Raw genomic sequence first — 24,952 nt, forward strand, 5'->3', positions numbered from 1 at the left:
CTGACCGTAATTAAATGTCTAAAACCCGGGACTCCATGCCAATTAACGCTCCACTTGCTTCGCCCTACTTGATCGTAAATATGTCGACTTTAACCCCCCCCCCCCCCCCCGCGGGGCCTGCATGTAACATGTAAGAGTGGTGGTGAGGCGGATTTTTTTTTCTGCCCCAAAACTTTTTTGCTCATTACGCCACTGCTCCCTCGCCCCTCCCATACAAAAAAGTACCATGGTAACCATGGTTTTTTTGTCCAAATTACCATCCATGGTTATCATGGTACCAAAACAATGAAATACATTGGGTCATTAAACAATGTATTTCATTGTTTTGGTATCATGATAACCATAGTTACCATGGTGGATGATAATTTGGACAAAAAAACCATGGTTACCATGGTACTTTTTTGTAAGGGCTTGCATTCCGTCCCCCCGGTCGTGAACAGAAATCGGGGCTCTGGCTAGATGACTTGTAACATTGTTGGGTGTTGATTTTCTCCAATGCCCTTGCAAGGGTTCAGACATGAGAAGAAAAAAACATTGTAATTGTCAATGTCAAACGTATCTGATTTGTGAAAATGGGGTCAAGAGAGGAACGGAGGGACGCAGGACTGAAACCAGGAATCAACTGGCCGCTATAAGTGGGGGGGGGGGGGGGGGGGTAGTAGTGAGCACTTTTTTTTTTATTTTGGTCCTCGAAAATTTTAAAATTTGCACCCCCCCCCCTTGAGCGCCAGGGGGGGGGGCCCAACCCCCCAAAAAGGTAAAAATCGCGTGATTTTACATGATTTTTTTCTCAAGGGCCCCCCCCCCCCTGGATCCGCCACTGTGTTGGGCACTCCTCTCATCTTTAAGTTTGTCAAGATCAATCTTTGTTTAAAGAGTATGCATACAATTTGAATATTTTAGGAACTTGAGGACTCAAAGGGAAAGTTTTTTTTCTTTCTTTAATTCTTTTTCTGAAAGGGAAAGTTAAGTGAGTTTTTAGAATACCGCCTATATAAGAAATTATGGTCTAACATGTACAGACGTGTATCTTTAGGATATTGCATTGACCCTGTAGCAAATCGATTTGGATGACAATGATCAGGCTTAATTACCTGTTAATATTCTTTTTTCTGTATAAAAAAGTAATACACATGCTTTTCACACATCTCCTCCCCCCCCCCCCCCCAAAAAAAAGACTCTCTCTCTCTCTCTCTCTCTCTCTCTCTTTCTCTCTCTCTCCTTCCCTCGATCCCTTACCTGTTTTATGATTCGTTCCTTTATTTTCACAGCTCATAATATTCCGTCTTTCTTTTTTCTATCAATTACTCATAAGGTGTGGGTTATATTAAAGGGTTGAACCTCTATCTTTTACCCTCATATCATACGTACAATTGAATTAGTAGTGTGGTATGGTATGTCACTGAAACAGCTCCTGTATGATTTTTGTGCCAAAGTTAATTTTTTTTGTTTTTTTTTGTTTTTTGGTTGTTGCATTTTTTGATTCATGGGGGTCCAAGCTATTAGAAATTGATGGGGTTCAAATTTTCCCGAAGACACCAAATTGCCCTATTGCGCGTTATACATGCCATTTTGGCGCCCAATATGGACCCCCCCCCCCCCCCCCCCCACCCGGAAATGAAGGAGGGGTCTGAAAACTTGAACCCCATCATTTTGGGCCAATTGGGACCCTTTTGAAGCCAAAACAGCAACAAAAAAAATCAACTTTGATTATAGGTTAACAGCTGTAGCTGACAAAAAATTCGAAGAGCGCCATCTCATTCAACCAACAGCGCAACCCAATGACATCATCAATATTTACAAGATATCAAATTGCACAATTACAAATCAAGCTCATTCCATCGACAACAAAAAGCCCAGGCCTGCAAAGCACAAATGGACAGCTGAGCACAGGGTATAACTCCTTTTGACAGTTTGGAAGTGCTCTTTCGTTGTGTTGTTAGCGAGTGCAACAGAAGAAAAAATGCCGAAGTCATTTGTTGCGGCTCTGAAAGCAAAATATTGCGAAGATGAAGACGACGCGTCCAATTGTGTCGTGAGCTTTGTCTACACGAACCGACCGCGGAAGAACAGCGGAGGCGAAGGGGAGGCGGAGCTAGGCTATCTGACCAGTATGGTATGTGTCAACAAAACAAATAGATATCAATTGATACCCGTACCCGTGCACTGAGCCAAACTTAAAGGGACTTTGTAACATTGTTCAGATGAGAGATAGTGGTGCTAAGGTAGTGACTTCAATGCTAGATGTACAATTAAAGATAATCTGAAAATTTGAGTGAAAACGGATCATTATTCATGGTACAAATTGGGAAGAACTGATCTGATTGATTCCTTAATTCTCCCAACTATATTATTCTACTTCTATTCTGCTACTAGTCAAAGCCTGTTCAGCATCAAGACAAGGACAATTTTATTACATTTTAGGTCAATGTAAATTGTCACAAAGCAATAAAATGGCTCTACATTCCATTCCAGACAGTTAAGTGTTGACAGATCTTTATAGCCTGTTTTATGTATTTTTCTCATGGAAAAACGGTTGGGAAAATTCAAAAATGGTTGGGAGAATTTACTGTTAATCACTGTTAGAGGGTGCCCCACATCGACGCCTTCAAAGAAAACCATAGATATCTTTGTGGTTTGAGAATTTGTTCAGGATTTTTTGCATGTTAGAAGGGTTAGTATAGTAGAAGGAATATAGTAAGTAACATTTTATACAAAAATTAAGCAATTTTTTTTCATCAACCTTCAACAATGTTACCGAGTCACTTTAAGATTTAGTTGGATCGAATTAACTATCGTTGATGCGTACACATAGTATACAAATAGTGAATGCTCATGAGTGCAATGGTACAAGATTTTGCACGAGGTGAAAGATCTTTCAGATATTAATCCTGCTGCAGAGGGGCATATAAGTAATTATACTTGAAGCCCAACATCAAGGTAAATCAAGGTAAATCAAGAGACGCTAGACCTATATTCAACAAGGCGCAGCAATATTATTTATTGAATATCATGTGACCATCAATCCTCCAATCAAATGACAAGGATCGATCTACTGTACTTCGGTTTTATAATTATAGTCTAATAACAAAATAGAAGATTGATTTTCATGTGTGATATTGGGAGGGCTGGGGGGGGGGGGAGGGTTAGGGTCACACAATTTCACAGCCACAGCTACATGTACATTGTAGGCTTAACTTTCCTGAAGTTTAGTCTTAACATTAGGAATATTCTGTTCTGTTTCAAGAGTATACAAATGTATTCTATGTGAAGTACAGTAGGTTTTTTTTTGCTAGAAAATTATGGTGCTCAAAGAAATGTTGAATTTATATTTTCACATATTAATAGTGATTCAATCAATAGTGATTAGTTTTTACAAAATGTGGTAATTTTTAATTTTGTTACATACTTAACTACCGGTACTAACAAGTCAGTGCAAGTTGAATAATGTAGATCTACTGTATGTATGATGGGGTTGGGCTTCCGGACACTCAACAATCATTAACTTAAATTGAGCCTTATCCTTTTCCTTCCGATTTAACAAAAAATATTCATCAAATAGCACTAACCATCTATTGGCCAGCAGGCGCGTAGCCAGGGGGGGGGGGGCGGTGGGGGCAGTTACCCCCCCCCCCCCCCCAAAAAAAAAAAAAAAAAAAAAAAAAAACGCCGGCCAAAAAAAAAAAGAGAGAGAAAGAGAAGAAAAAAGAAAGAGGACGTAGGAAGAAAAGGGAAAAGGAGTCAAGAACGGTACAACGAATTGTCAAAGCTTCTGCGCGAAGGGGAAACTGAGTTCAAATTAAGGATTAAGGGTCGGGAAACGTACAACGAATTGTCTCCTTTCTCTAATAATTTGCGCAAGAGGGGGGAGGGACTGAGTTCAGACAAGGAATATGAGTCGAGAAAGGTACAACGAATCGTCTTCTTTCAAAGCTTATGCGTTTCGCGCGGGAGGGGGGAAACTCCCCCTCTCTGCACCCACCCCCCCCCCCCTCCCCTAGGGAGCGCGCGAATTGCTTTGCGGGCTCACTACCGCCCCTCCTCAAATGAAATCCTGGCTACGCGCTTTTTGGCCAGCATAATTAGACAACAGCAGACAGTTAATTTCAAATGGTAATTTGAAGAAGTTTGATTGCGCTATATTAAATCTTTCGAGACTGAGACATACACATGTTGTATGTACATGTACATGTAGGACAATATTATTGGTGAAAAGTATTTGTGATGGTTGGTGCTGTAAGTGTGCCCGCACGCAAGTCACTTTGCTTCTATTTGTCTCTATTTGCTTTATATCTTTTATCAATGTGACCATCTGGCTAATTTTCATTTTCCAGGATATACTCTGCTCTTGCCAACTATACAATTACCGTACACTCGTGCAGTAGAAATTTGAACACATTTTTATACTTGGTGTGAAATGTTACAGGTATAAACTGGAATAGTTGTAATAGCTGAACTTTGTAGGCCCTATTAGGGCAAAGATGAAGATTGTAGAATTCATTTAGACTCAGTCTTTTGAAGTTAGATAGATATAGATAGATATGAATAAATGGTATTTATTGAAATATTTCCACGTATCGCAGTACGTTACAGGCACCGGTAACCGAATCACACATGAATAAAACATTGATGGAAAAGACAAGTATATATTTCAAGAGATATCACACTACAATCTACATAATTACGAAGAGCGAGTACATGTATAGTTGTATACTACAGTGTATGCATAAATCTTGTAAAATATTACAATTAAAAAATTTGAGTTAAAAGATTCAGAGAGTTGGGAAAAACAGGAAAGAGAGAGATAGAGGGGGTGAAGGGGGACAGATAGAAAGAGAGGGGGGGAGAGGGATTATGTACATACTGATAAAATACAAAGATACATGTACATTGCAAAAAAAAAATATGAATATTATAAGGTGAACACTAGAAATATATAAAAATGCATTGCAAACTTCATGCCATAAAATAATACATTGACTATTTGTAAAAGATATCAGACCTCAGCTTTCTGAACTGATATACTAAGGAATATAAACATGTAACAAAAAAGAGATTTGTCAATTTCATTTGTTTCAAAGTATTACAATCATAAAAATCTTTTGTTATACAATGTACAAACGGATCAAATCTGGGATTGGGCTATTCTGCATACGTTTAGTTTTGCACCGGGGTTCAGGGATCTTGTTAGTCCTTTGAAATGTTCTATATTGTGTACTCTTTGGGGTATAGATTGTTTGAACTGGTCTGTGCATGATAAACTTTTCTTAAAGAAGGTAACACCGGTCATTTTGACAACTTTCCAATGTTTGTAATTTAGATTAGTTGCATAACTATGGTAATCCTTTCTGAAGATAATCCTCAAAGCACATTTTTGTAATCTTTCTAGGCGTTGTCTTTGTGCTTCAGTGAGGCCTCCACTCCAAACTTGAGTTGCATATTCAAGGATTGTGCGAATATAGCTAATCAAAATAGTAATTAGATCTTCATATGAAAGGCCAAACTTCCAAAAGGAACGGAACATTCGCTCTTTTTTCAATATCACTGACATGGGCTTCCCACTTCAAATCATTTTGTATCGTGATACCAAGTAATTTCACCTGTGACAGTCACAGGTTGACTGGTTCTCTAGAAAAGCAAATGTACATTTTTATACACTTTGTATGATTCAATTGCATTTTATTAATATCAGCTCACAAAGATAGTTACATGCAGCTTCTTGCATGTACAATGTAGCATGTTTGAAATTTGGTTTGATTTAGGACACTCAACTCGGGTTAGATCATCAGGCGCGGATCCAGGATTTCTTAGGGGAGGGGGCCCAATTTTTTTTTTTTTTGCTCCCGAAAATTTGAAAATCGCGCCGGCCGAAAAATCGCTCAGTGGGGGGGGGGGGGTAGTGAGCACATTTTTTTTTTTTTTTTTTATCCTCAAAATTTTTTCAATTTGCACCCCCCAAAAAGGTAAAAATCACGTGATTTTACATGATTTTTTCTCAAGGGGGGGGGGGGGGCCGGGCCCCCCGGGCCCCCCCTGGATCCGCCACTGTAGATCATCGACTTATTGCTTTCAGAAGATTTGAAATCATTTATCATCACAAGAAAAATTAGAGGTCCAAGTTTCGTATCCTGAGGCACACCAGTATTTATTTGACACCATTCTGAGAGATCACTGTGATAGCGATCTCTTTGTTTGCGCTCAGAAAGAAAATCAGATATCCAGTAAACTACCGGTTGTCGTACACCAATTTCAATTAACTTTTTGATGGCAACTGTGTGATCTATTCTATCAAATGCTTTTTGAATATCTGTGAGAAGTATCGTCGATGACGTTTTTGGTGCCTCAGCATTTACAAAAACATGATGAAGAATATTAATTAAACAATGTGAGGTCGATAAACATTTCTGGTTTCCAAACTGATAGGGGTCAATATGTTGGGCAATGTCCTGGTACATCCACTTCGCGATGAAACCTAGCATATATGTCTGATGTTGTATTACTGTACATTACTATCTGCAAACATTGCTTTCATTTTATTTTTTTTTTGACAGGTCAATGCCATGAAATCTGTGTCTCTAATTAATTCATAAGATAGTGGTACTATTATGATCATACCTAATTTCCTTAACATTTTACTTCCCAGTGTAATGAATTTGATTTGATGAATTTGATACGGTACTCTTTTATATCATGCATCAACAATTTACTGGCTTTTGATTGGTTGAGAGCTCGTCACGTGACCAGAAATATTTCATCTGTAGGTCTTAAGATTGTTCTAAAAAAGTACTTTATGAGAGTACTATTTGGGAGTAGTCAACATGTAAGTACTATTTGGGAGTACTATTTGTGAGTTGAAAAAAAATTGTGAAAATATTTTTTTTAATTGTTCTTTTTCTTTTCTTCAAATCTTAATTTTATTCTAAATTTTTTTCCCCCTAAAAATAGGAATTGTTATTATTTTTGTATTTTTTATTGTTTCAAAAAGTTTTGATGCAGGATATAAAACAAATATACCATGCCTTCTATTTGAGGTACTGGTTAAAACTATGCGCAAGAGGTGACTCCAATAGTACTATTTGCTGAGAGGCGCACTTCTCAAGACAGTGTATATTTGAAAAGGAGGCACATGCTCTTAAAGACCAACAAATATAGCTATTCCTTATTTGTTCATTAGTCTTTGTTGCAGATGTCATAGAGGAGAGAAGACAACTTTTAATATTGAAAGAATGAATGAACAGCTACCATAGGTGCAACCATTCAAAGCACTTTAATGCCTGGTTGTAATTTCATTGTTGTTCAATTTTGTGTTGTTCCTGACGTGGCACAAATGATGTGGAAGGATATGACTTGGTTTTGGGGCAGATCAGGAAGTAATAAACCCAAGCATACATGCATACATGTATGCTTAATGATTATTTTGAACGGGTACAGCAATCACTGCTCTGAAATAGTTCGTCTCTGGGCTTCTGTCAAGTTCTGTGTGATATTGTTAGCTTAGAACCAGTAGGGCATTAACTCTGTGGTATAGAGTTCAAGTTCAAGTTCAAGTTTTATTTATCTTTCTTTCATAACACACTTTACAAATATGACATGAATATAACAAGTTTACAGAATATGGCGTTACAAAAGAAAGATGAGGTGACCTTGGTTGAAAGCAAGGCTTGTGGATTTAAGGTCCCTCATGAGTAGCTTATGAATATGTCCTAAAAGAACAAAACTCGTCAGATAAGAATAATGCATACATTTAAGTGCTGACAAACTAAACTAACTAAACAACTGATAAAATATAAACATAAATAAGTATAATAAAATCTACTGACTACTAAATAATGGCTATAAACAAGAGAAACAGGAAAAAACAATGAGCAACAGGACTGAAACACAGACAAAAACAAACAAAGACAGACAGATGAATAGATGTGAGACATGGGAGTAGAATTATGCTGACCTATATAGAAATTAATTTTCTTAAATATTGATCACAACTATAAATCTAGACGATATCGACTCGAATATAGTAACTTCAGTTTGCGCTTAAATACATAAATACTGACTGATTGCGCTATTCTTGATTCAAGGGAATTCCAAAACCTAGGACCCCACAGTAGTAAGGGCAAATTGCGTTCTAACAAGAGGCAAGTGATATGCTTGCGCCTGACGTGTGGAATAACTATGAACTTGGTTATTTTTCTTAAATATTCTAGCCAAGGCTACTGGCAGTAGACCTGCATTCAATTCATACATTAGAGCTCCTAGTTGTAAATGATAAATATCTTTAACTTTCAAAACACTACTATTATAAAAAAAAGAACATCTGCAAGATAGTGAGTATTACAAACAATTCATATTACTCTTTTCTGTACCAGTAGTAATTTATCCATTTGAGATTTGAACGAGTTGCCCCAAGCTAGCACACCATAGTGCAAATATGGCAAAATTAAAGTTCCGTACAACATACGTAAAATATTCAGTATTTCAATTTATAAATTACACCAGTATTTCTTGACAATAATTTACAAAGTTTACTAATATGGTACTTCCAATTTAAATGTTCATCAATATGCAGGCCAAGAAATTTAAATGTAGATACTCTTTCAATCTCAACACCATTGAACATTACATTTCCAGGCAAAATACTCAGGGAATTACTAAAGAGCATATTAGTTTTTTAAGATTTAAAGACAACTTGTTTGCATGAATCCACAAAGTCGCATTTGTCAACTCAGAGTTTACAGTCTGCAAAAGAGTTTGTGGATTTCTGTGAGAGAAAAATACACTCGAGTCATCTGCAAATAAAATGAATGATAGAGTATGAGACAATGAGTATTACAACCGCCAGGCACCAAACAAAATGATGTAATGTACATGAAGAAGGTCTATATTTTTAAGAGAAATACCGGTAGATAAAAAAGTTTTGTTATGTTACCTGGTACCAATTATTCGTATCATATCCTATGCATTTTGATGAAAATGTGTGTATGCATTGGGGAATGGGGGGGGGGGGTGGTTCAGAAAGTTTGAAAAAGATACAAATACTGGTATCTCTTTTGAAAATAGAAATTGCACAACATGTGATAGGTACAATGTACATGTAGCTACATGTATGTACACTAAAGCCATTGATGATTTTCCTCCCAAAGTGTTGGTATTACTTTATAATACTGTTACTAATTAACCATTTCCTATTTGGAAATAGAGCAGCTGTAATTTTTTCTGTGATAATTTGGGAGTAATGTTGCTTTTTGTGGTTTCTTGCCTAATTCGTCTTTTGATTAATCATACATGTACACAAACTACACTCTGTATCACTTCTCTGTCTTGTTTAAACAGGAAGCTATAAAACTCAAATGAGTCCAAAGTGTAATTAGTACATTAAGCAACAACACAACCAAGAGGAAAAAACGAATCTCCTTAAAAAGGAGTTTAACTGTGTTGCCATGTTTTCCTGAATGAATAGAACTGCATTTAATTTCTGATAGTTTGATAAAGATTTCCTTCAATATGATTATGAACATGCATACTGTACATGTATATGCATGTTCGTGTTGGTCATGGAAAGCACTGAAACAGAATGACCTACATGGAGGTCGTTTAACTACTAAATTAATTAATTTTTTAATTTATTATCTATTTATTCATTTATCTTATATCGTGTTTCTACGTGATCATAAGTATTTTAATTGCAATCATGAACATGACCACATGATCCTACTGTAATGTTTGAGAAGAAAAACAGATTACTATTTTTAATGCAAAATGGACTTTCAAAAGCAGGAATTCAACAATAAATAATCCTAAATTAAAGAATCCATTATATGAGAGTTAACTGTGGCATGAAATAAAAAAGTAACATTCTACTCATCTTCTTATTTCTTTGAAACATATCTTTATTTAATATTGCTCATGACTGCAATATATTACATGTACATAAAATATATACTACATGTATGCATAATATATCAACAACAAAAAAAGCTTGCATAAAACAGGATGATAGGACGTAATAAAATCTGTTTTTACAGCAAAACAATGTTTTCCATTTATAATATGATATAAACTTAATATTTTTTCGCATCTTATGTAAAGTTCTAATGAATGATAATATCTTAACATACATTTAAAAGAATTGATGGATATCAGCTATTTAACCTGTACAAGTCAAATTTTAGGTATTTACAAATCAAATGCAAAATCTACATGCATACGTTATCTAGGGACAGCTGAACCTGATGAGAGAATATAACCCAGGCTCCGATGGTTGCTGTTGGAGCCAGGCCCAGTTTGCAAATCAAAACAAGCAACAACAACAAACAACAAACTTTATAGGAAAAAAAACTAGTGATTTTATTTATTTATTTATTTTTTTTTAATTTTTTTTTTTTTTTTTTTTTGGGGGGGGGGGGGGGGGGGGAGGGTAGGAGCATACCGGTACATTTAGGATGAGTTTGTGTACAGTTTGTTTGAGCTCCAAGCACCAGAAATAATTTTACAGTTAATTACTTTACCGTACTCAGTACGACATAATTTACTTCTTATAATGTCAACAGGTCCTGTCTATGAGTGGCATCACTCACGCCGGTATCCCCTCAGAAGGTCTTACCTCCCTCTGCCCAAACGTGACGGACCTGGATCTATCCAGAAATCAGATTGGCAGCTGGGACGAGGTCATGTGTATACTCCGGTCTCTGGACAAGCTCCAGTTTGTGAACCTTAGTGGAAATAGGCTACAAGATCCAAAGGTGTGTACGGGGCATTAGTTCTTTCCTCCCAAATCATCTAAACTTTGAATACCATTGGGTCTTTTTAAATAAGACTGTCGAAAGGCTTATGACTTGTATATGTAATATGTAATTTTTTAGTATGTGATAGTCAGAGTGCAGTAGTCCTAGGGATAGCTTAGTTCAAACTGTTTAACATGTACCCATTTTTTCTCACCCCTTCTCATCGATCACCATCTGCTCTTTTTGTTATGCTGCTACAGAAATCTTTGGCCAACTTGTCCGGGGTCAAGTTTGGTATTGAAAACTTGGTGCTCAACAATACGGGTGTGTCGTGGGATGACATCCTCCTGATATGCCGCTGTCTTCCGCAGTTGAGAGAGCTACATGCCAGCCAGAATGGTGAGTAGACCAGAAAACTACCAGGGGGGTGTTTCACAAAGATCCTAAGTCCAACTCAACTCTAAGTTGGACTTAAACAATATGGAGAGCCATTTATAGCCTTAAAATAAAAAGTATTCAAAAGTAAAAAATTCAAGTATTTTACACTTTTCATAAATTCCACATCAAGAACATAAAATGTCCTTGATAATAGAAAATATGAATGAATTGAATCAAAATTTTATGCCTTTTTTAATAAATTTGCTAAAGATGCTTTCCATAACTGTTAAGTCCAACTTAGTGATAATTCAAGTTAGGATCTTTGTGAAACACCCCCCAGGAATATAGTCCGACAGATGTGAAACCTGGGAAAGTGATCATTGGGGGCACTCGATCACCGATGTCTCTGTATTTAGCTCTAAAGGTTACTCCATAGAGTGCATTAAAATGTCATTGTGAAACATAATGGCAAAAAAAAAAATAGCATGTCTTGTAACATAGATCCTAAAGCCTTTATTTTCAAAATAGCAAGACATTTACAACTGAAAATGTCTACAAAACATGATGTTATTGTTTTATTACTCTAAGCCTTTCCTTGATATAATGTCTAAAACATACATTCATCCAAGCACACCTTTTGTAGGCTGCATGCATGGGATGTTTTCTTCAATATATGATTTTCTTTTTTTAACCAGGCTATTTGGACATCCCAGCTTCTGCAGAATGTGTCAGGGAATGTTTCAGAAAGTTAGAAGTCCTCCATCTCACAGATAATAACTTTACAAGGTAAGGACCATCACACTCTCTAGACTAGAGCACCTCTCGCAATGTCGCTTACTTCCAGCTATGCAGTGAGTGACCTCTACGGAGGACAAACACCTTGATATATCGTGGTATTGTACACTCTATTCTCTGGAGGAAAACTTCAAACAAACCCCATATAACACAGAATGAGACTTGTAGAGGGTTCCTGGAAGGATGATCCAATATTTGCTCCAGCGATATATGTGCTGGATAATTTTGGGTCAAAGATACAGGGTCAGAGTTGTAATTAGACGTTGGGTTAAAGTTGGGGTTGGTATCGGTACAATGTTAGGTCCAGACTTGAAGGCAAAATTTTGATCACAGGAATACCAGTTTTTAGGCCCTGACACCTTCCTAATTCAGCCTTTTTCAGGCTTTATTTTGTACCGAATGTATGGGACTCAAACATGGGAGAGTCTCCTCTCAGGCTTATTGGGTGAAACCAACTGGTATTCGTATGATAAGTGTTACAAGATGACCATGTTGCAATTGCCGTTGTAGCATGTGTAACAGAACCCCATAGAGGAAATAGTCCTCCCACTGTCTGTTGGTAAACTTGAGGGAGTGTACTTGTCTCTTCTCACATTTCTATAAACTGCCATGATGATCACATGATCAGGAGGCGCAATAGCTCAGTCGGTAGAGCAGCGGTCTCGTAATCCGGTGACCCAGGTCGAAACCATGGCGATGCGCTAGTGCCCTTTAGTAAGGCATTAATTCTCATTACCAGGTCTCTCTTAAGCCGTCGGTCCTCTGGTTGCTTACTAACAAGCATTAATGCTTTCTTAGCAGTCAGGTAAAATAACCACCACCACTACAACCTCTTATGATTCTGTATCACTCAGATGGGAGCAGGTCGTACCGCTGTCTCTACTGCCTGCTCTTCATACCTTGATGCTGTCAGAGAATCCGCTGTCCAACATCCATTATGTCATCACCATGCCCAGCCAGGAGGATGGAGATGGGGAGGTGAGTTGGGTTGATAAATTCAGGGTTCAAAAATTTATATATATACGGGTAATTCCGTAAATTAGGAACCCACTTTGTGACATTGTTGGTTTCCCACTTAAGGAACCCACACGTATTTGTGGCTTTGAGTAAAGACGTAAATAGTGGAGTGAGATTGTCAAGTGATTCTAGGTATGAGGATGCAATATTATGCTTGGAAATCACTTTACAATCTCATTCCACTGTTTAAGTCTTTACTCAGAGCCACAAATACGTGTGGGTTCCTTTTGTAAATGAACACCAAAAATGTCACAAAGTGGGTCCCTAATTTATGGAATTACATACCCATCAAAAGAAAACTATTCCCAGTGTGTCAAGTTTGCTTTCTCACTCTGAAATCAGTTTTGTGGATGGTGATTTTACCATTGTTATGTACTTTAACAATCAGTAGAATAAATTTTTGTTGTCCCTTTAAGTTAAACCTTTAAAACTTTATGTGAACATAAAGTGCTTATAAAACCTGCTGCATGTCAAATTATAATTTAATGTCATTCTGTCATTCTCATATATGCCAATATCTGTCCAGAACTCCAAATCAGTCAAAAGGGAAAGCTAATAAATGATGAAATTCCTGTACTATATCGGTAGTAATTTGATGTTGGTGCCCCGGCCCCCCCACTCAGAGGTCGGAATGACCGCATGCGTGTTGCCAAAATGTCCGGTAAAGGGGTACTTTTCGTGCGACAAAGTCCGGCCCGAGAATTTAAAAAAAAGGGGTGTATTTGACTTTTCACCCGGAGATTTCTTTAAAAAGGGGGTGTTTTTCATTTTTTCTCTCATCTCTTTGGACTCCTGAGAAATTATTCCGAATTTAGGGGGGTACATTGAGCATTTTTCCTGATTTAGGGGGGTCTCCAAGGCAGGAAAAGCCCGCAAAAAGCCCGCGAAAGGGGGGTTCGGAAATGTTGGCAGTCCTCAGATAGGGGGTGCTTTCAAAAAGAGGGTACGAGCATATGCGTACCCTAAATAACACTGAGTGGGGGGGCTGGGGTTGGTGCCTATTTGTAAAAACTTCATGATGGTACCATGTCATGGAAAGAACTTGGTAGAATTCAGAATGATGTAGCAAATCTGATATAGGAAAAATGTTAGTACATATTAATTCTGGTCAATCATACCATTAATTATTTTATTTTGTTATTCTGGTGAATTTTGTACAGGATGTAAATAATAAAATGGATGTGTGTTCAGATAATCAACCTGCTGGCCCAGACATCAGTGATGTTGTGACTGAAATCCTGGACAAACTCATTGAAGATGCCTCCACCATGTCCAACCAGAACAGCCTAGAAGCCGACCCATCCCGCAGTCCTAGCCACAGGGTCTCCGATCCGTCCTACGACAGCGGCATGGAGGACTACCAGCCGAACACCCCAAGACGCGTTCCCAAGGAACGACTCTCCAGCCAGGGTTCCGAGGACAGTGATCCCTGTGGTTATGGAGCGATTAGACAAGACAATCCACCCCTTCCAGAGAAGACCGTCCATCAAGTGCTACCAGGTATCAGTGAACACGGTGCTAAACCGGTCCCACTGTCTTCCCCCAAATCAGAAGACAAGAGGAGGAAACTCTCAGAAAGTAAGCCTATGAACGCGTCCAGTACTGTCCCAGAGAGCGATGCGCGTAATGACGAAGTGCTTGTTGATATCAACACCGATAAGTTTGCCTACTTTGAGGTTGCTTGGGATCCCGATGAAGCCATCGGCCATGAAGAGGAGGAGAGGGAGGAGGAGGAGGAGGAAGAGAAGGAGATTGAGAAGGAAACGCCTCCTGTATGTCCGTTCACACAGTTTCCCAGCCTGAAAGTACTGTGTGTGACTAATACCAAGGTGGAGAAGTGGTCTGATGTGGAGTCTATCAGGGCATTCCCGTGTTTGGAATCGCTTCGGGTTAAGGTGAGCTGTATGTTTACGACAGCACATGTAGCAGGTCTACATTTTGCTGTTTTAGTGTTCAAGGGGCTTTTAAAATTTAAATTATAACATTATCCGAAATACTCTAGATTTCTTGCATCTGCAGTGCATTATTTAAAGGTAAAGACCAGTATTGGAAATGCCCCAATTTCAAAAAATGAAATGGAAGCTCTCACTACCAATCATGTGAAAGAATATGTTTTGACTAATACATGATGATACAAAATTTGCCGGGAAACCGCCTACTAATTCATATATTTGGTAAATTTGTTTCTCTCATGGTCTGTGAGAGATATAGGGTAGTCCCATATACATCTTTCTGTGTATAGTGCTTGTAACTTTACGAAGAATGGGCCAAATTTCTTATCATTTTGATGATTCCAGAACCTTGCAGATGCTAGATGCTAGATGATTAACCTTTTCTGATCGATTCCACAACGTTTCTTTCACAATGCAATCGCATTACCATAACTGGTCTTTACCTTTAAATGTAGACCATGTCTGCTTGTTCATTACATTCTGCTTTTTGCGTAGCAGTACCCGTCCAAACCTTCTTGTCAACTTCAAACCTATGATGTCCTTATTGAGGAAGTTGATTTTCATCCCCTGGAATAACAGGACAGGAATTATGAGACTGATGTCAGTCAATATTTTATCCATGTGCCCTTAATTGTGTTGATGATTTTCAATATCTGTGTTGTCGACAGGTTTTGTCATCTCATTCAATTTTTGCCGGTCTCATTAATTCCATTGTAATTAACAATCTTATTCACGACATATTCAACTACTCAAAAACAAATTCAGGGTAAACAGTTTCTCTTGTAGTACAGTAAAATTGTAAACAATATAGGCAGGACTCCCTTGGGTTTGATGAGGCAAGTGTTTTATCGTCTGAATGTATTCCTCCCTTTCTCAATAGGGAATGCCTTTCCTGGAGAATCTCGCCATAGATGAAAAGAGGAAGCTGCTGGTTGCTAGGTGAGTGTATCAAGGACTATTTCATATCGATAAAGGAGTCCCTCCTTTAGTCCTCTTGATGGTAGCAATAATTTGTCATCATAACAAAGAGAAATTGACAGAGACGGATAATCAATGCTCTACCCTTGAAGCAAATCCATGCAAAAATAAAAAATGGAAGACATTGAGTATCTTGCTATTGTGAATCCCCTACAAATGAACACATCAGGCTTAAATGTGTGATGTTTTAAGTTTCCTGGAATATACCAAGAATTGTATTGTTAGAGCATATTTATGATGTATCGTCGCCTGGCTGGCAGAAGGGTGTTAGCTCAAATTTCAGGTAAAAAATGAAGCATTAATCAGATGGGCGTTAGCGCTAAATCGCCTCAAACTTTTATAAAACTGACTTATTTCCACAAAAAAATTGTGGCTGTGTTTTACTATAACATTTCTATTAGTCTCTTAAGTTTTAAACCAATTTTTGGGATGGAAAGCAGTTTAAGTTTAAAACAAATCTTTAAATGCGAATAATTTGAAAAGTACGTAGTTTTTGAGTCGCTCGCGTGCTAACGCCCTTCTGCCTGCAGGCCGACGGTATATTCTCTTCAATATTTTTGTTTTCCCTCTGGGGACTGTTTTTAGATTCATGATTTAAAATATCCCCAAAAGTGTCTTGTTGTTGTTAGGGGATCGTGAGCTATAAGGGGGAAATGGCAGTATTCGTATGGGAGTCCAGGGTCCTGTCTTACAAAGAGTTACAATTGATCCAAATCAATCGCAAGTTTGCAGTCTCCTATCTCTTATGTACATAGCTGGGATTGATATAGCCTATAATCTAGGCGGAGTGCCGAGCTTTTTTCTTTGCTGCTAGACTAACCCTAAGCAGAACGTCTGATACGACGAGACTACGAACCGTGAGTCGCGAAGCGGCTCACCGCCTATAATCACTGGTCTAGCTTTAGTCATTGTTTTTTTTATTATCGACCATGAATCATGAGGTTTTTTCGTACGAAAAACTACCACGGATTCATGGTCGATAATAAAAAAAAACAACGACTAAAGCTAGACCAGTGATTATAGGCGGTGCGCGGCTCACGGTTCGTAGTCTCGCCGTATCAGACGTTCTGCTTAGGGTTAGTCTAGCAGCAAAGAAAAAAGCTCGGCACTCCGCCTAGATTATAGGCTAGGATTGATATCAATCACAAACTTGCGATTGATATCAACTCTTTGTAAGACAGGGCTCAGTAGTCCTCTGATTTTACATTATAATTTGGATGTTAATTTTTACTTTTTTTTTGTTGACAGCCTGCCCAACATCAAGATGCTCAATGGAAGTGAGATAAAGGAAGAGGAGCGAGAGAAGAGCGAGCGGTTTTTCATCCGTCACTTTGACGAGCATCCCGAGCCTCCACCATGGATTGAAGATCTGGTGCAGAGACATGGTGAGCTTCAGTTGATGATTGAATGTCACACTGAAGGAGAAAAAAATGCATGGGAGCATTGAGTGATTTAGCTCTCAAAAGCTCTGAATTAGCTCTGGTAAAGAGACAAAATACATCAACAAAAGGGAGTCCCAATTGTCATAGAGTAAGTCCAAAAATAAAGTCAAGGAAGCAGCAGCAACAATAAATCACAGGTATGACACACATGCTTTAGCTATGACTTCTCTCAGTTACCACTAAGCGAATTAAAAAATGTGATGCCTAACCCTAACCTTAACCCGTACCCTAACCTAAAATCTCATTGCAACCCTAACCCTATATCTTTTTAAAATGAAACTAGGAGCAGTTATCGTTAGAGAAATTTGATTAGTTTGGTGCACTGAGTCTTTATGTTATCCTTTTTTTCTTCACAGTATGTCTGTAAAGCGCTTAGAGACGTTGTATTAAGCAATATATAAAAGCGGAATAATATTATTATTTTTAATTCTTTAACACTCAGTCACCCATAGAATGCAGGTTGATTATTTATCCCTTTTTTTATTAAACTGAGGGGTGCAGAAGGGTTGTTTATTTTGCTATGAATACACTAGTTATATTGTTACATAGTTGACTGGTCCCCTTTAACCTCCAACAATGCCCTTTGCCCTTTGACCTTTTCCAGGTAACCTGAAGCCCATGACTGAGATCGATATTGGCAGAGGATTTCAGGTACATGCGCAGCTGTCTTTTGTTTACAGCGGCAAGTGCATCCACCAGGCGACCATCCACGTTGTTCAGAACGTTTCAGAACTCAGAAAGTACTGTGCAAAACTGGTTGACAAACCACAGAGGTAAGCCTATATCAGATAGTTTTACCTTAGGTGTGAGTGAGTGAAAGTAACTCTTTACATAGTGTGCGAAGTGGACTGGTGAACCTGTTCATTTAATCAGAGAAAGAAAGCACCGGTTAGGTATGCAATGTTTTTATAGATGTACTTTCTATATGGGTACATTTTTTTTAGTGGTCTTACAACCCCAGAGCCTTGCAGCGCTTGAAAAAAAATTGAGTTTTTAATTTGTTGAAGTAGCCTTCAATTAAGCATATAATAACTAAAATAAAATACTTTATTTCGGGTGGGGAGATGGTTATAGTGATAACCTTGATTAAGAATAGTAATGAGCAAGGAAACCCAGAATAATTAAATCATACAACAGTGAGTTATGTGTTACATTTTTTATTTGTAGTGAAGTATGGTTATGTTTGTCCATCTGGGCATGTTTGCCAATTGGAAAAGAAAACAAAAATAAAAAGAACGCAGTTTTTATGATTTGAGACATTAATATATAAATATGATCATTAGAAAACTTTCAATAATTGTTTCTAACATCTTAATTATTTTTGCTTAGTTAATGCACTTTTTTTTTTCCTACAGAAAAATTATTACTTGAGAAATTTCACTTTAAGAAATAAAGTGGTAACAACAAAAAATTGCAGTGCCTTGTTTTATAACTTATCGGAACCCTATGTTACCTTCAATTATCCGTTGACACACATTCCCATATCATCTTGTCTAGGATGCTACGCATGTACCATCTATCCAAGAGCCCCAATGCGGGAGAGACCGAGCTGAACCTGCTTAATCAGGACTTGCTTCCGATGAGTCGCTACGACATGACCCACGGAGACGAGATCCATATCGAGACCACCTCCTATCAACCCCATATAGCCCAGCCATTCGTTGTCAAAAACTTTAATGGTAGTTATTACCCTGACTTCTAAGTAAGCGAGCAGACGGCCGATGGCTTTAGGTCCTCTCCTCTGCAGAGGGGGAGAATGATGAGGAGACAGACAACCCCTTACCGCATCTGACAACGCATCTCTAAGGCAACAATAGATGTTGATTGTGATGATGATGATGATGGTGATGATGATGATGATGATGATGATGATGATGATGATGATGAGGATGAGGATGATGAAGATGAGGAAGATGATGAAGATGAGGAAGATGATGATGATGATGGTGATGATGATGATGATGATGATACAGACAACCCCTTACCGCATCTGCCAACACATCTCCAAGGCTTTAAGCAGGAGTGGCAACCAGAGATAACTGCAGAGGAGGAGAATGATGATGATAATGATGATGATACAGACATCCCCATCGCATCTGACAACGCATCTCAGATACAGCCATCATCAGAAGCTACTACCAGAGATTAATGATAGTGTTGATGATGACAATTATAGGGACAGCCCCACCCAAACCCCACAACACATCTCCAAGACTTTTAACAGGATTGGCAAGCAGAGCTAACTGTAGAGGGTGACAATGATGATTGACAGTGATAATGATCATGTCTGACAGACACCTACAGTGTTAACTCATCATTTCTTGATGATATCTCTCACAGTCATGATTCTCATATTTTTGTAAGTAACCTGGTTTAATCTACATGTTTGTGCTGCCCTTAAATAGCAACGTGCAATCCATTTTCTTCAGGTTGTCCAGTTATTAGAGTGCCATGTTACCAGAGCTAGTATTTGAAGAGAAGTATAAGAATGTACATGTATATCATTTCAAGTGATCTTATTCTCTGAATATTTTATTTTGACCAGGGTTTGATGGTTTAGTAGCCCAAATCTACCCTCTATTCCCAGAAATTTCCTCTGATATCAATTTTGATTAAACTAAATTAATTGAATTGAACTGACGAAACACCAGATCGTACAGTATACACAATCTGCAAAACTACATAGAAAAAAGAAGACACTGAAAATGATAATTTGTGTACAATGTGGTACAGAGACATTATAAACAGTGTTATATACATGTACTAAAGGAACCTGCTTATAAAGGCCACTTTGTCTCCCTGGGGTGGTCTTTATAAACATGTTTTACTGTATTAAATTCTAACAATCATGTATAAGGAACACAACAAGCAAGGAAAACTCGTCTCCTTATCCTTGCTATAGACATTTATGTTCGATTTTAGATTTGTGAATCGTCTTTTGGCATTGCTGATAAAGTTAATAGATTATAGACTAATCATTAGTTAATTGTTCCATTTGTGAAATCCATCTCGATCCCAAATATAGAAGGAGAAAAAGGAATTGCTAAACGTTCTGGACTGTTGAATGATTGCAATAAAAAAATTGTTAGACTTTGTGCCTTAATTTAATACATGTACGTGTGTTGTACTAAAAGGTTTAATCTAACGTCAGAAAGAGACTGAGTTAATTGATTTTGGTTCAAGTTTGATTGGTAATAGCACTGTATTGTAATAAATAAATCAGAGCATACGATTACATTTTAGTAATCCCTTTTCAGCATGTGTAATAAATGGTTGACTAAGCTAAAGATGACATTTGCCTGTTATTAGAACCTTCATTCTCCCCTTTCTCTGGATATTAAACTGCATTAAGTTTTCGTGCAAAATTTTTCTGTAAAATAGTTAATTGCATTTAAGTTTGTTGAAATGTAAATTGCCTATTTTTATAAAATAGTGTTGTGTGTGAATACATAGTACCTGGAAGACTAGAATACCCTTTTGGTAGTCTGATTTTTGTTATTGATGTTGTTGTAAAATAATATACTGTTGTAGATGCTTGTTCTAGAAAGCAGGCGTTTATAAGTTATACTGCCAGGTGGTTTGAAACATAATCGTTTTGCTATCATGACTGAGTTTGTACACCTTGTTAGTAGCTGCCCTTTGTCATGGCGTAATAGCCAGAGAATGCTCAGGTTTTCAGCCATTCTTAATACAGCTTGGGTGAATTCACACATGGTAAATGAGATGGTTAATGCATGGTAAATGCATTGTAACCTAGCTATGAGGAAATGTATTAAAAACTCTCCAGTGGGTCCAAGGTATTGTATACATAATTCAGAAACTGTTTCCTATTCGGTCTGTCCTGCACTTTCTAAAATTCAAGAATTTGCTTAATATGTATTTTTGATAAAAAAGTTTTAAGAGTGTATTTTGTAATTCATGCTAAATAGGACAAATTCACAAAAGTATGAGAATCGGACAATTTCCCCAAAAAATTTAGTTTCTAAAATCTGGGCACAAATTTCAATCATGTAATATTAGGTAATTTATATGTCATGTCTCTATTTTCTTCATTTTATTATAATTTTTTTCGGCATTGGCTTGTCCTTCAGCAACTTTAAATTCACTGTTCTACTGCCGGTCAGAATTAGCACTATCCAAAAACATTCTGTATGCACTCTATTAAATTGTATGATGTTTATATGGTAAATGCAGTTGTGTGTAATTTGTTAATCATATTTTTTCAAGTGAGAGTAGAGAACTAGTGAAATCCTTAGAAATGTCTATTTTAAATGCTTTTGTCTTGAAAGTATGCACCTAATATATAAGTGCAAGTATGTAGGTTCAAGACAAAAAGCACTACGTGTAAAATTACACATATTATTTCACTGTGTGTTTCACTAGCAATTAGTAATGTTAGTATTTGATGTTAATTAATACTGTAATTGCAATAGTTATTTATAGTTTAATAGAAATATATCGGTTATAAAATAAAATATGTTGGTATACCATACTAGGGCCAGTAGAAAGCAGTGCAAATTAGATGGTAAGATAAGTTTTATAAAGTAATAATGACATCACAGGTCACTTTTAATTTGTATATTTATTATTAATAGTATATATATATTTTCTATTACTATTCATAATACTAAAGATATACATCAGTTGAATTGTTCTAAGTTATCTTTTGAAACATAGGAAAAGTTGTGATCCAGAGAATTATTTTAGCTTTACAATTAATTGGTAAAAGCACTTTGAGGGCAATCTTTTATGAGTTAATATATCGGTTATCATACCAGCATGTAGGATGCCAATATGATATTTCAAAAATTGAATCAATGAAAGCAGAGTGCTGATACAATTTTGATAGATTGTTATCCTTTTGTCAACTTAAATCCTGCTTGTAGTTGTAGATTATATTTGCAAGTTGTGATACTTATGTCTCTGACAACTAATCTCAAGAATAGTAAGAAGTGTGTCCCCGTCTAAATCCATTGTAATTTTGATTTTAGTTCCAAACATATTATAATTAGTTTTATTATATTTTCTCTTACACTGTATCATATGTAATGTGTATACTTGTATAAGGGGTCATTTTTAATAAGCCAATTAGTGCTTTTCATGATCCCGCCACCATTATTCTTATGTATTTGTTATTGATTTGTAAATTGTTTTTAAAGTAAAAATAAATGTAATTGAAAAATTGAATTGAAAATGTATATATAATAAAAGTGAATATTTTTGTAGAGTAGAGAGGTTTAAAATAAAATGAAGAGGCAATAGATTACAATTTAAACCGATAATCAAAATTGATGTAATGTATTGTTGTAATGGAAGTCGAGCAGAGAAAGGTTAAAAGAGAAAGATATTTTGTTCTTCTGTAGAGTGATAATAAAAAAGTCAGAAAGACACAAAAGCAATCAAGCATGTATAAATTTAATTAGTAGTATTTCTTGTGACTCGTGAGGAAAACTTAGTTGATGATAATTTGATTAAAAATTGTTTCAGACTGTTAATGATGACAATTGAATTCAAAATACTCTTGTCAATCCATAGAATTCTTTATGTTCACTTAGTTATATTCACCATCTCCACTATTTTCAGACACCAGCAATCACCATCTATTTACTATTTTTTGGTATATACATTTATTTACAAAATAATATTCAGTCTGTTGATGTGAGGTAGAGAAAACAAGTTTTGATGTGGTCTTGTGATCATCTCTCCAGTCTATGTCTATGGTGACATGACAATTGCTCCTGTGACAATAATTGTTTAGGGCTTTATTTTGTCAAAGGTTTAAGGTTGGGATTGCAATTAGGCTTTGGGTAAGGTTTAGTTTAGCATCGCTATGTAAACATATTATGCCTATATTATATTTAAATTGAATTGAATTGAATTGAATTGTCAGTTTTGTCAAATGCTCTCACCATTCATGTTTGTAAATATGTTTCCTTACATTGATTGTGATTTAATTGCTCAATAAAATCTGATACTTTGTTTGAACAAACTGTGTCTAATGCTTGTTATTTCAATAACATTTACTCCTATTCCCATCTAAACACCTGCAATCCTAGTTTTGACTCCAGAGTTCAGAGTCAGACCAGTTCATTATCACAATGACCAAATTCTTTTCGATTATTTCTTCTTATTCCAAACATGTGCAATGTGCATTATTGCACCCCTCAACACTTGTCATGGTTCTAGTTTTACTAGAAGAAACCTAAAATTGTACTTCTGTTACCAAACATCTTTAATCTTCAAACATTTCACTGAATACAAAGCTAGTTTCATGATCAATATGACAAAATCATTGAAAACCACAGGACTTTAATCCAAACATGTGGAAAGAGCACCCTTGTCATGATACAATTTGAAGAAACACTTATTGACCAATGACTTTCTTCAAAAGTTGAGTTTAACGATTAGATTTGAAAGGGCAATCCACCCCTTGTAATAAGTTGATTTGTAAGATGAAAGCAAAAAAATAACAAAAACAGAATGGCAAAAGTTTGAAATGAATTCCGACCAAAAATAAGGAAGTTATTTCTACAGGAAATACGTTGGCTATCTTGAACATAAATACACAGTAATTTATTATACACACACTAGCGTGTGCATAATTGTTTGTTGATACTTAATTTCCCATCTATTGTACTGAAAAGCTTTTTGTAGACTTTGAATGATCTTCCTGTCATCGATCATAAACAGAACATACTCTTAAAGGGCAACCCAATTACCCTTGTAATATACTTCATTGGTATGCATACGGGAGCAGAAAAATAAGAGACAGAGAGTTATGATGAAAGTTTGAAATACTGAATCCTGTAAATAATAATTAAGGTAATTATATGAATGTTTGAAATGTGAGATCACTAAATCCGTGCGAATTTGGACAGTGGATTGTGACCACTGCAGGGACACTGTCCTATTTGTTGTGTAGAAAATATAATGAATTTCTCTTTTTCTTTAAGTGCCTTCTCATGCACTTGGGGCACTACTCAAAATATATCATGGATAATAAGTGATTAAGATCCTTTTAAAAAAATCTAAAGAAATTGATCTGATATCAAGAATTTTATAAATCTACAAAATAAGGGGTTTATAGCCATTAAAATTGTGGGAGGATATCCCACCAGCCCCTCCCCCGGTTTCTACCCCAATGGAAATGGAGCCTGGAGGTATACCAAGATGTTGGGTGTCCGTACAGTTGGTTTTAAAAAGTAATTGAAGAAGTTTCCATGCAATATTTCAGAAATCTTTTAAGAATAGTATTATACAATAATAAAGGACAAACAGTTATGATGCTGAGTGTTGTTAGATGCACACACTTCTTGCTTTATTTATGTATAGCGTGCGGACACGGCTATAAGAACCCCCCCCCCCCCCAACAAAAAGAAGATAAATAAATAAATTAATAAATTAATTTAAAAAAAAATCATATAACATTATGAGTGCCTGTAATACTAATATGTATTTTGTAGCATGAGATTTGAGGACAGGGTCAGGGAGGGGGTTATTTGGCTTCAGTGAACATTAATAAACTATGTATAGATACAAAAAGTGCTCTTCAAAGTGCATATATATTGCAGGGATGTTCTCGGAAAACACTCTTGACCTAATTTTCATTTATCTATTTTTTGTCTTCGAGAAGGAAAAAATGGTATTAGATCGACGCCATCTACGTCCG

General features: G+C 36.7%; 1 protein-coding gene across 1 annotated transcript; it reads left to right on the forward strand.

The window, feature by feature from the left end:
- Positions 1-1,790: 1,790 nt before the first annotated feature.
- LOC588394 lies at positions 1,791-21,472 on the forward strand. Its single transcript, XM_030973833.1, has 10 exons — positions 1,791-2,116; positions 10,548-10,739; positions 10,982-11,120; positions 11,795-11,885; positions 12,749-12,872; positions 14,072-14,806; positions 15,744-15,802; positions 17,090-17,226; positions 17,888-18,056; positions 18,781-21,472. Exons 1-10 carry the CDS (start codon positions 1,964-1,966, stop codon positions 18,983-18,985), a joined length of 2,004 nt encoding a protein of 667 aa, XP_030829693.1. The 5' UTR covers positions 1,791-1,963; the 3' UTR covers positions 18,986-21,472.
- The last annotated feature ends 3,480 nt before the right edge of the window (positions 21,473-24,952 follow it).

This window comes from Strongylocentrotus purpuratus, unplaced genomic scaffold (genome assembly GCF_000002235.5).
Source record: "Strongylocentrotus purpuratus isolate Spur 01 unplaced genomic scaffold, Spur_5.0 spur5_scaffold_7, whole genome shotgun sequence".
Taxonomy (NCBI): Eukaryota; Metazoa; Echinodermata; class Echinoidea; order Camarodonta; family Strongylocentrotidae; genus Strongylocentrotus; species Strongylocentrotus purpuratus.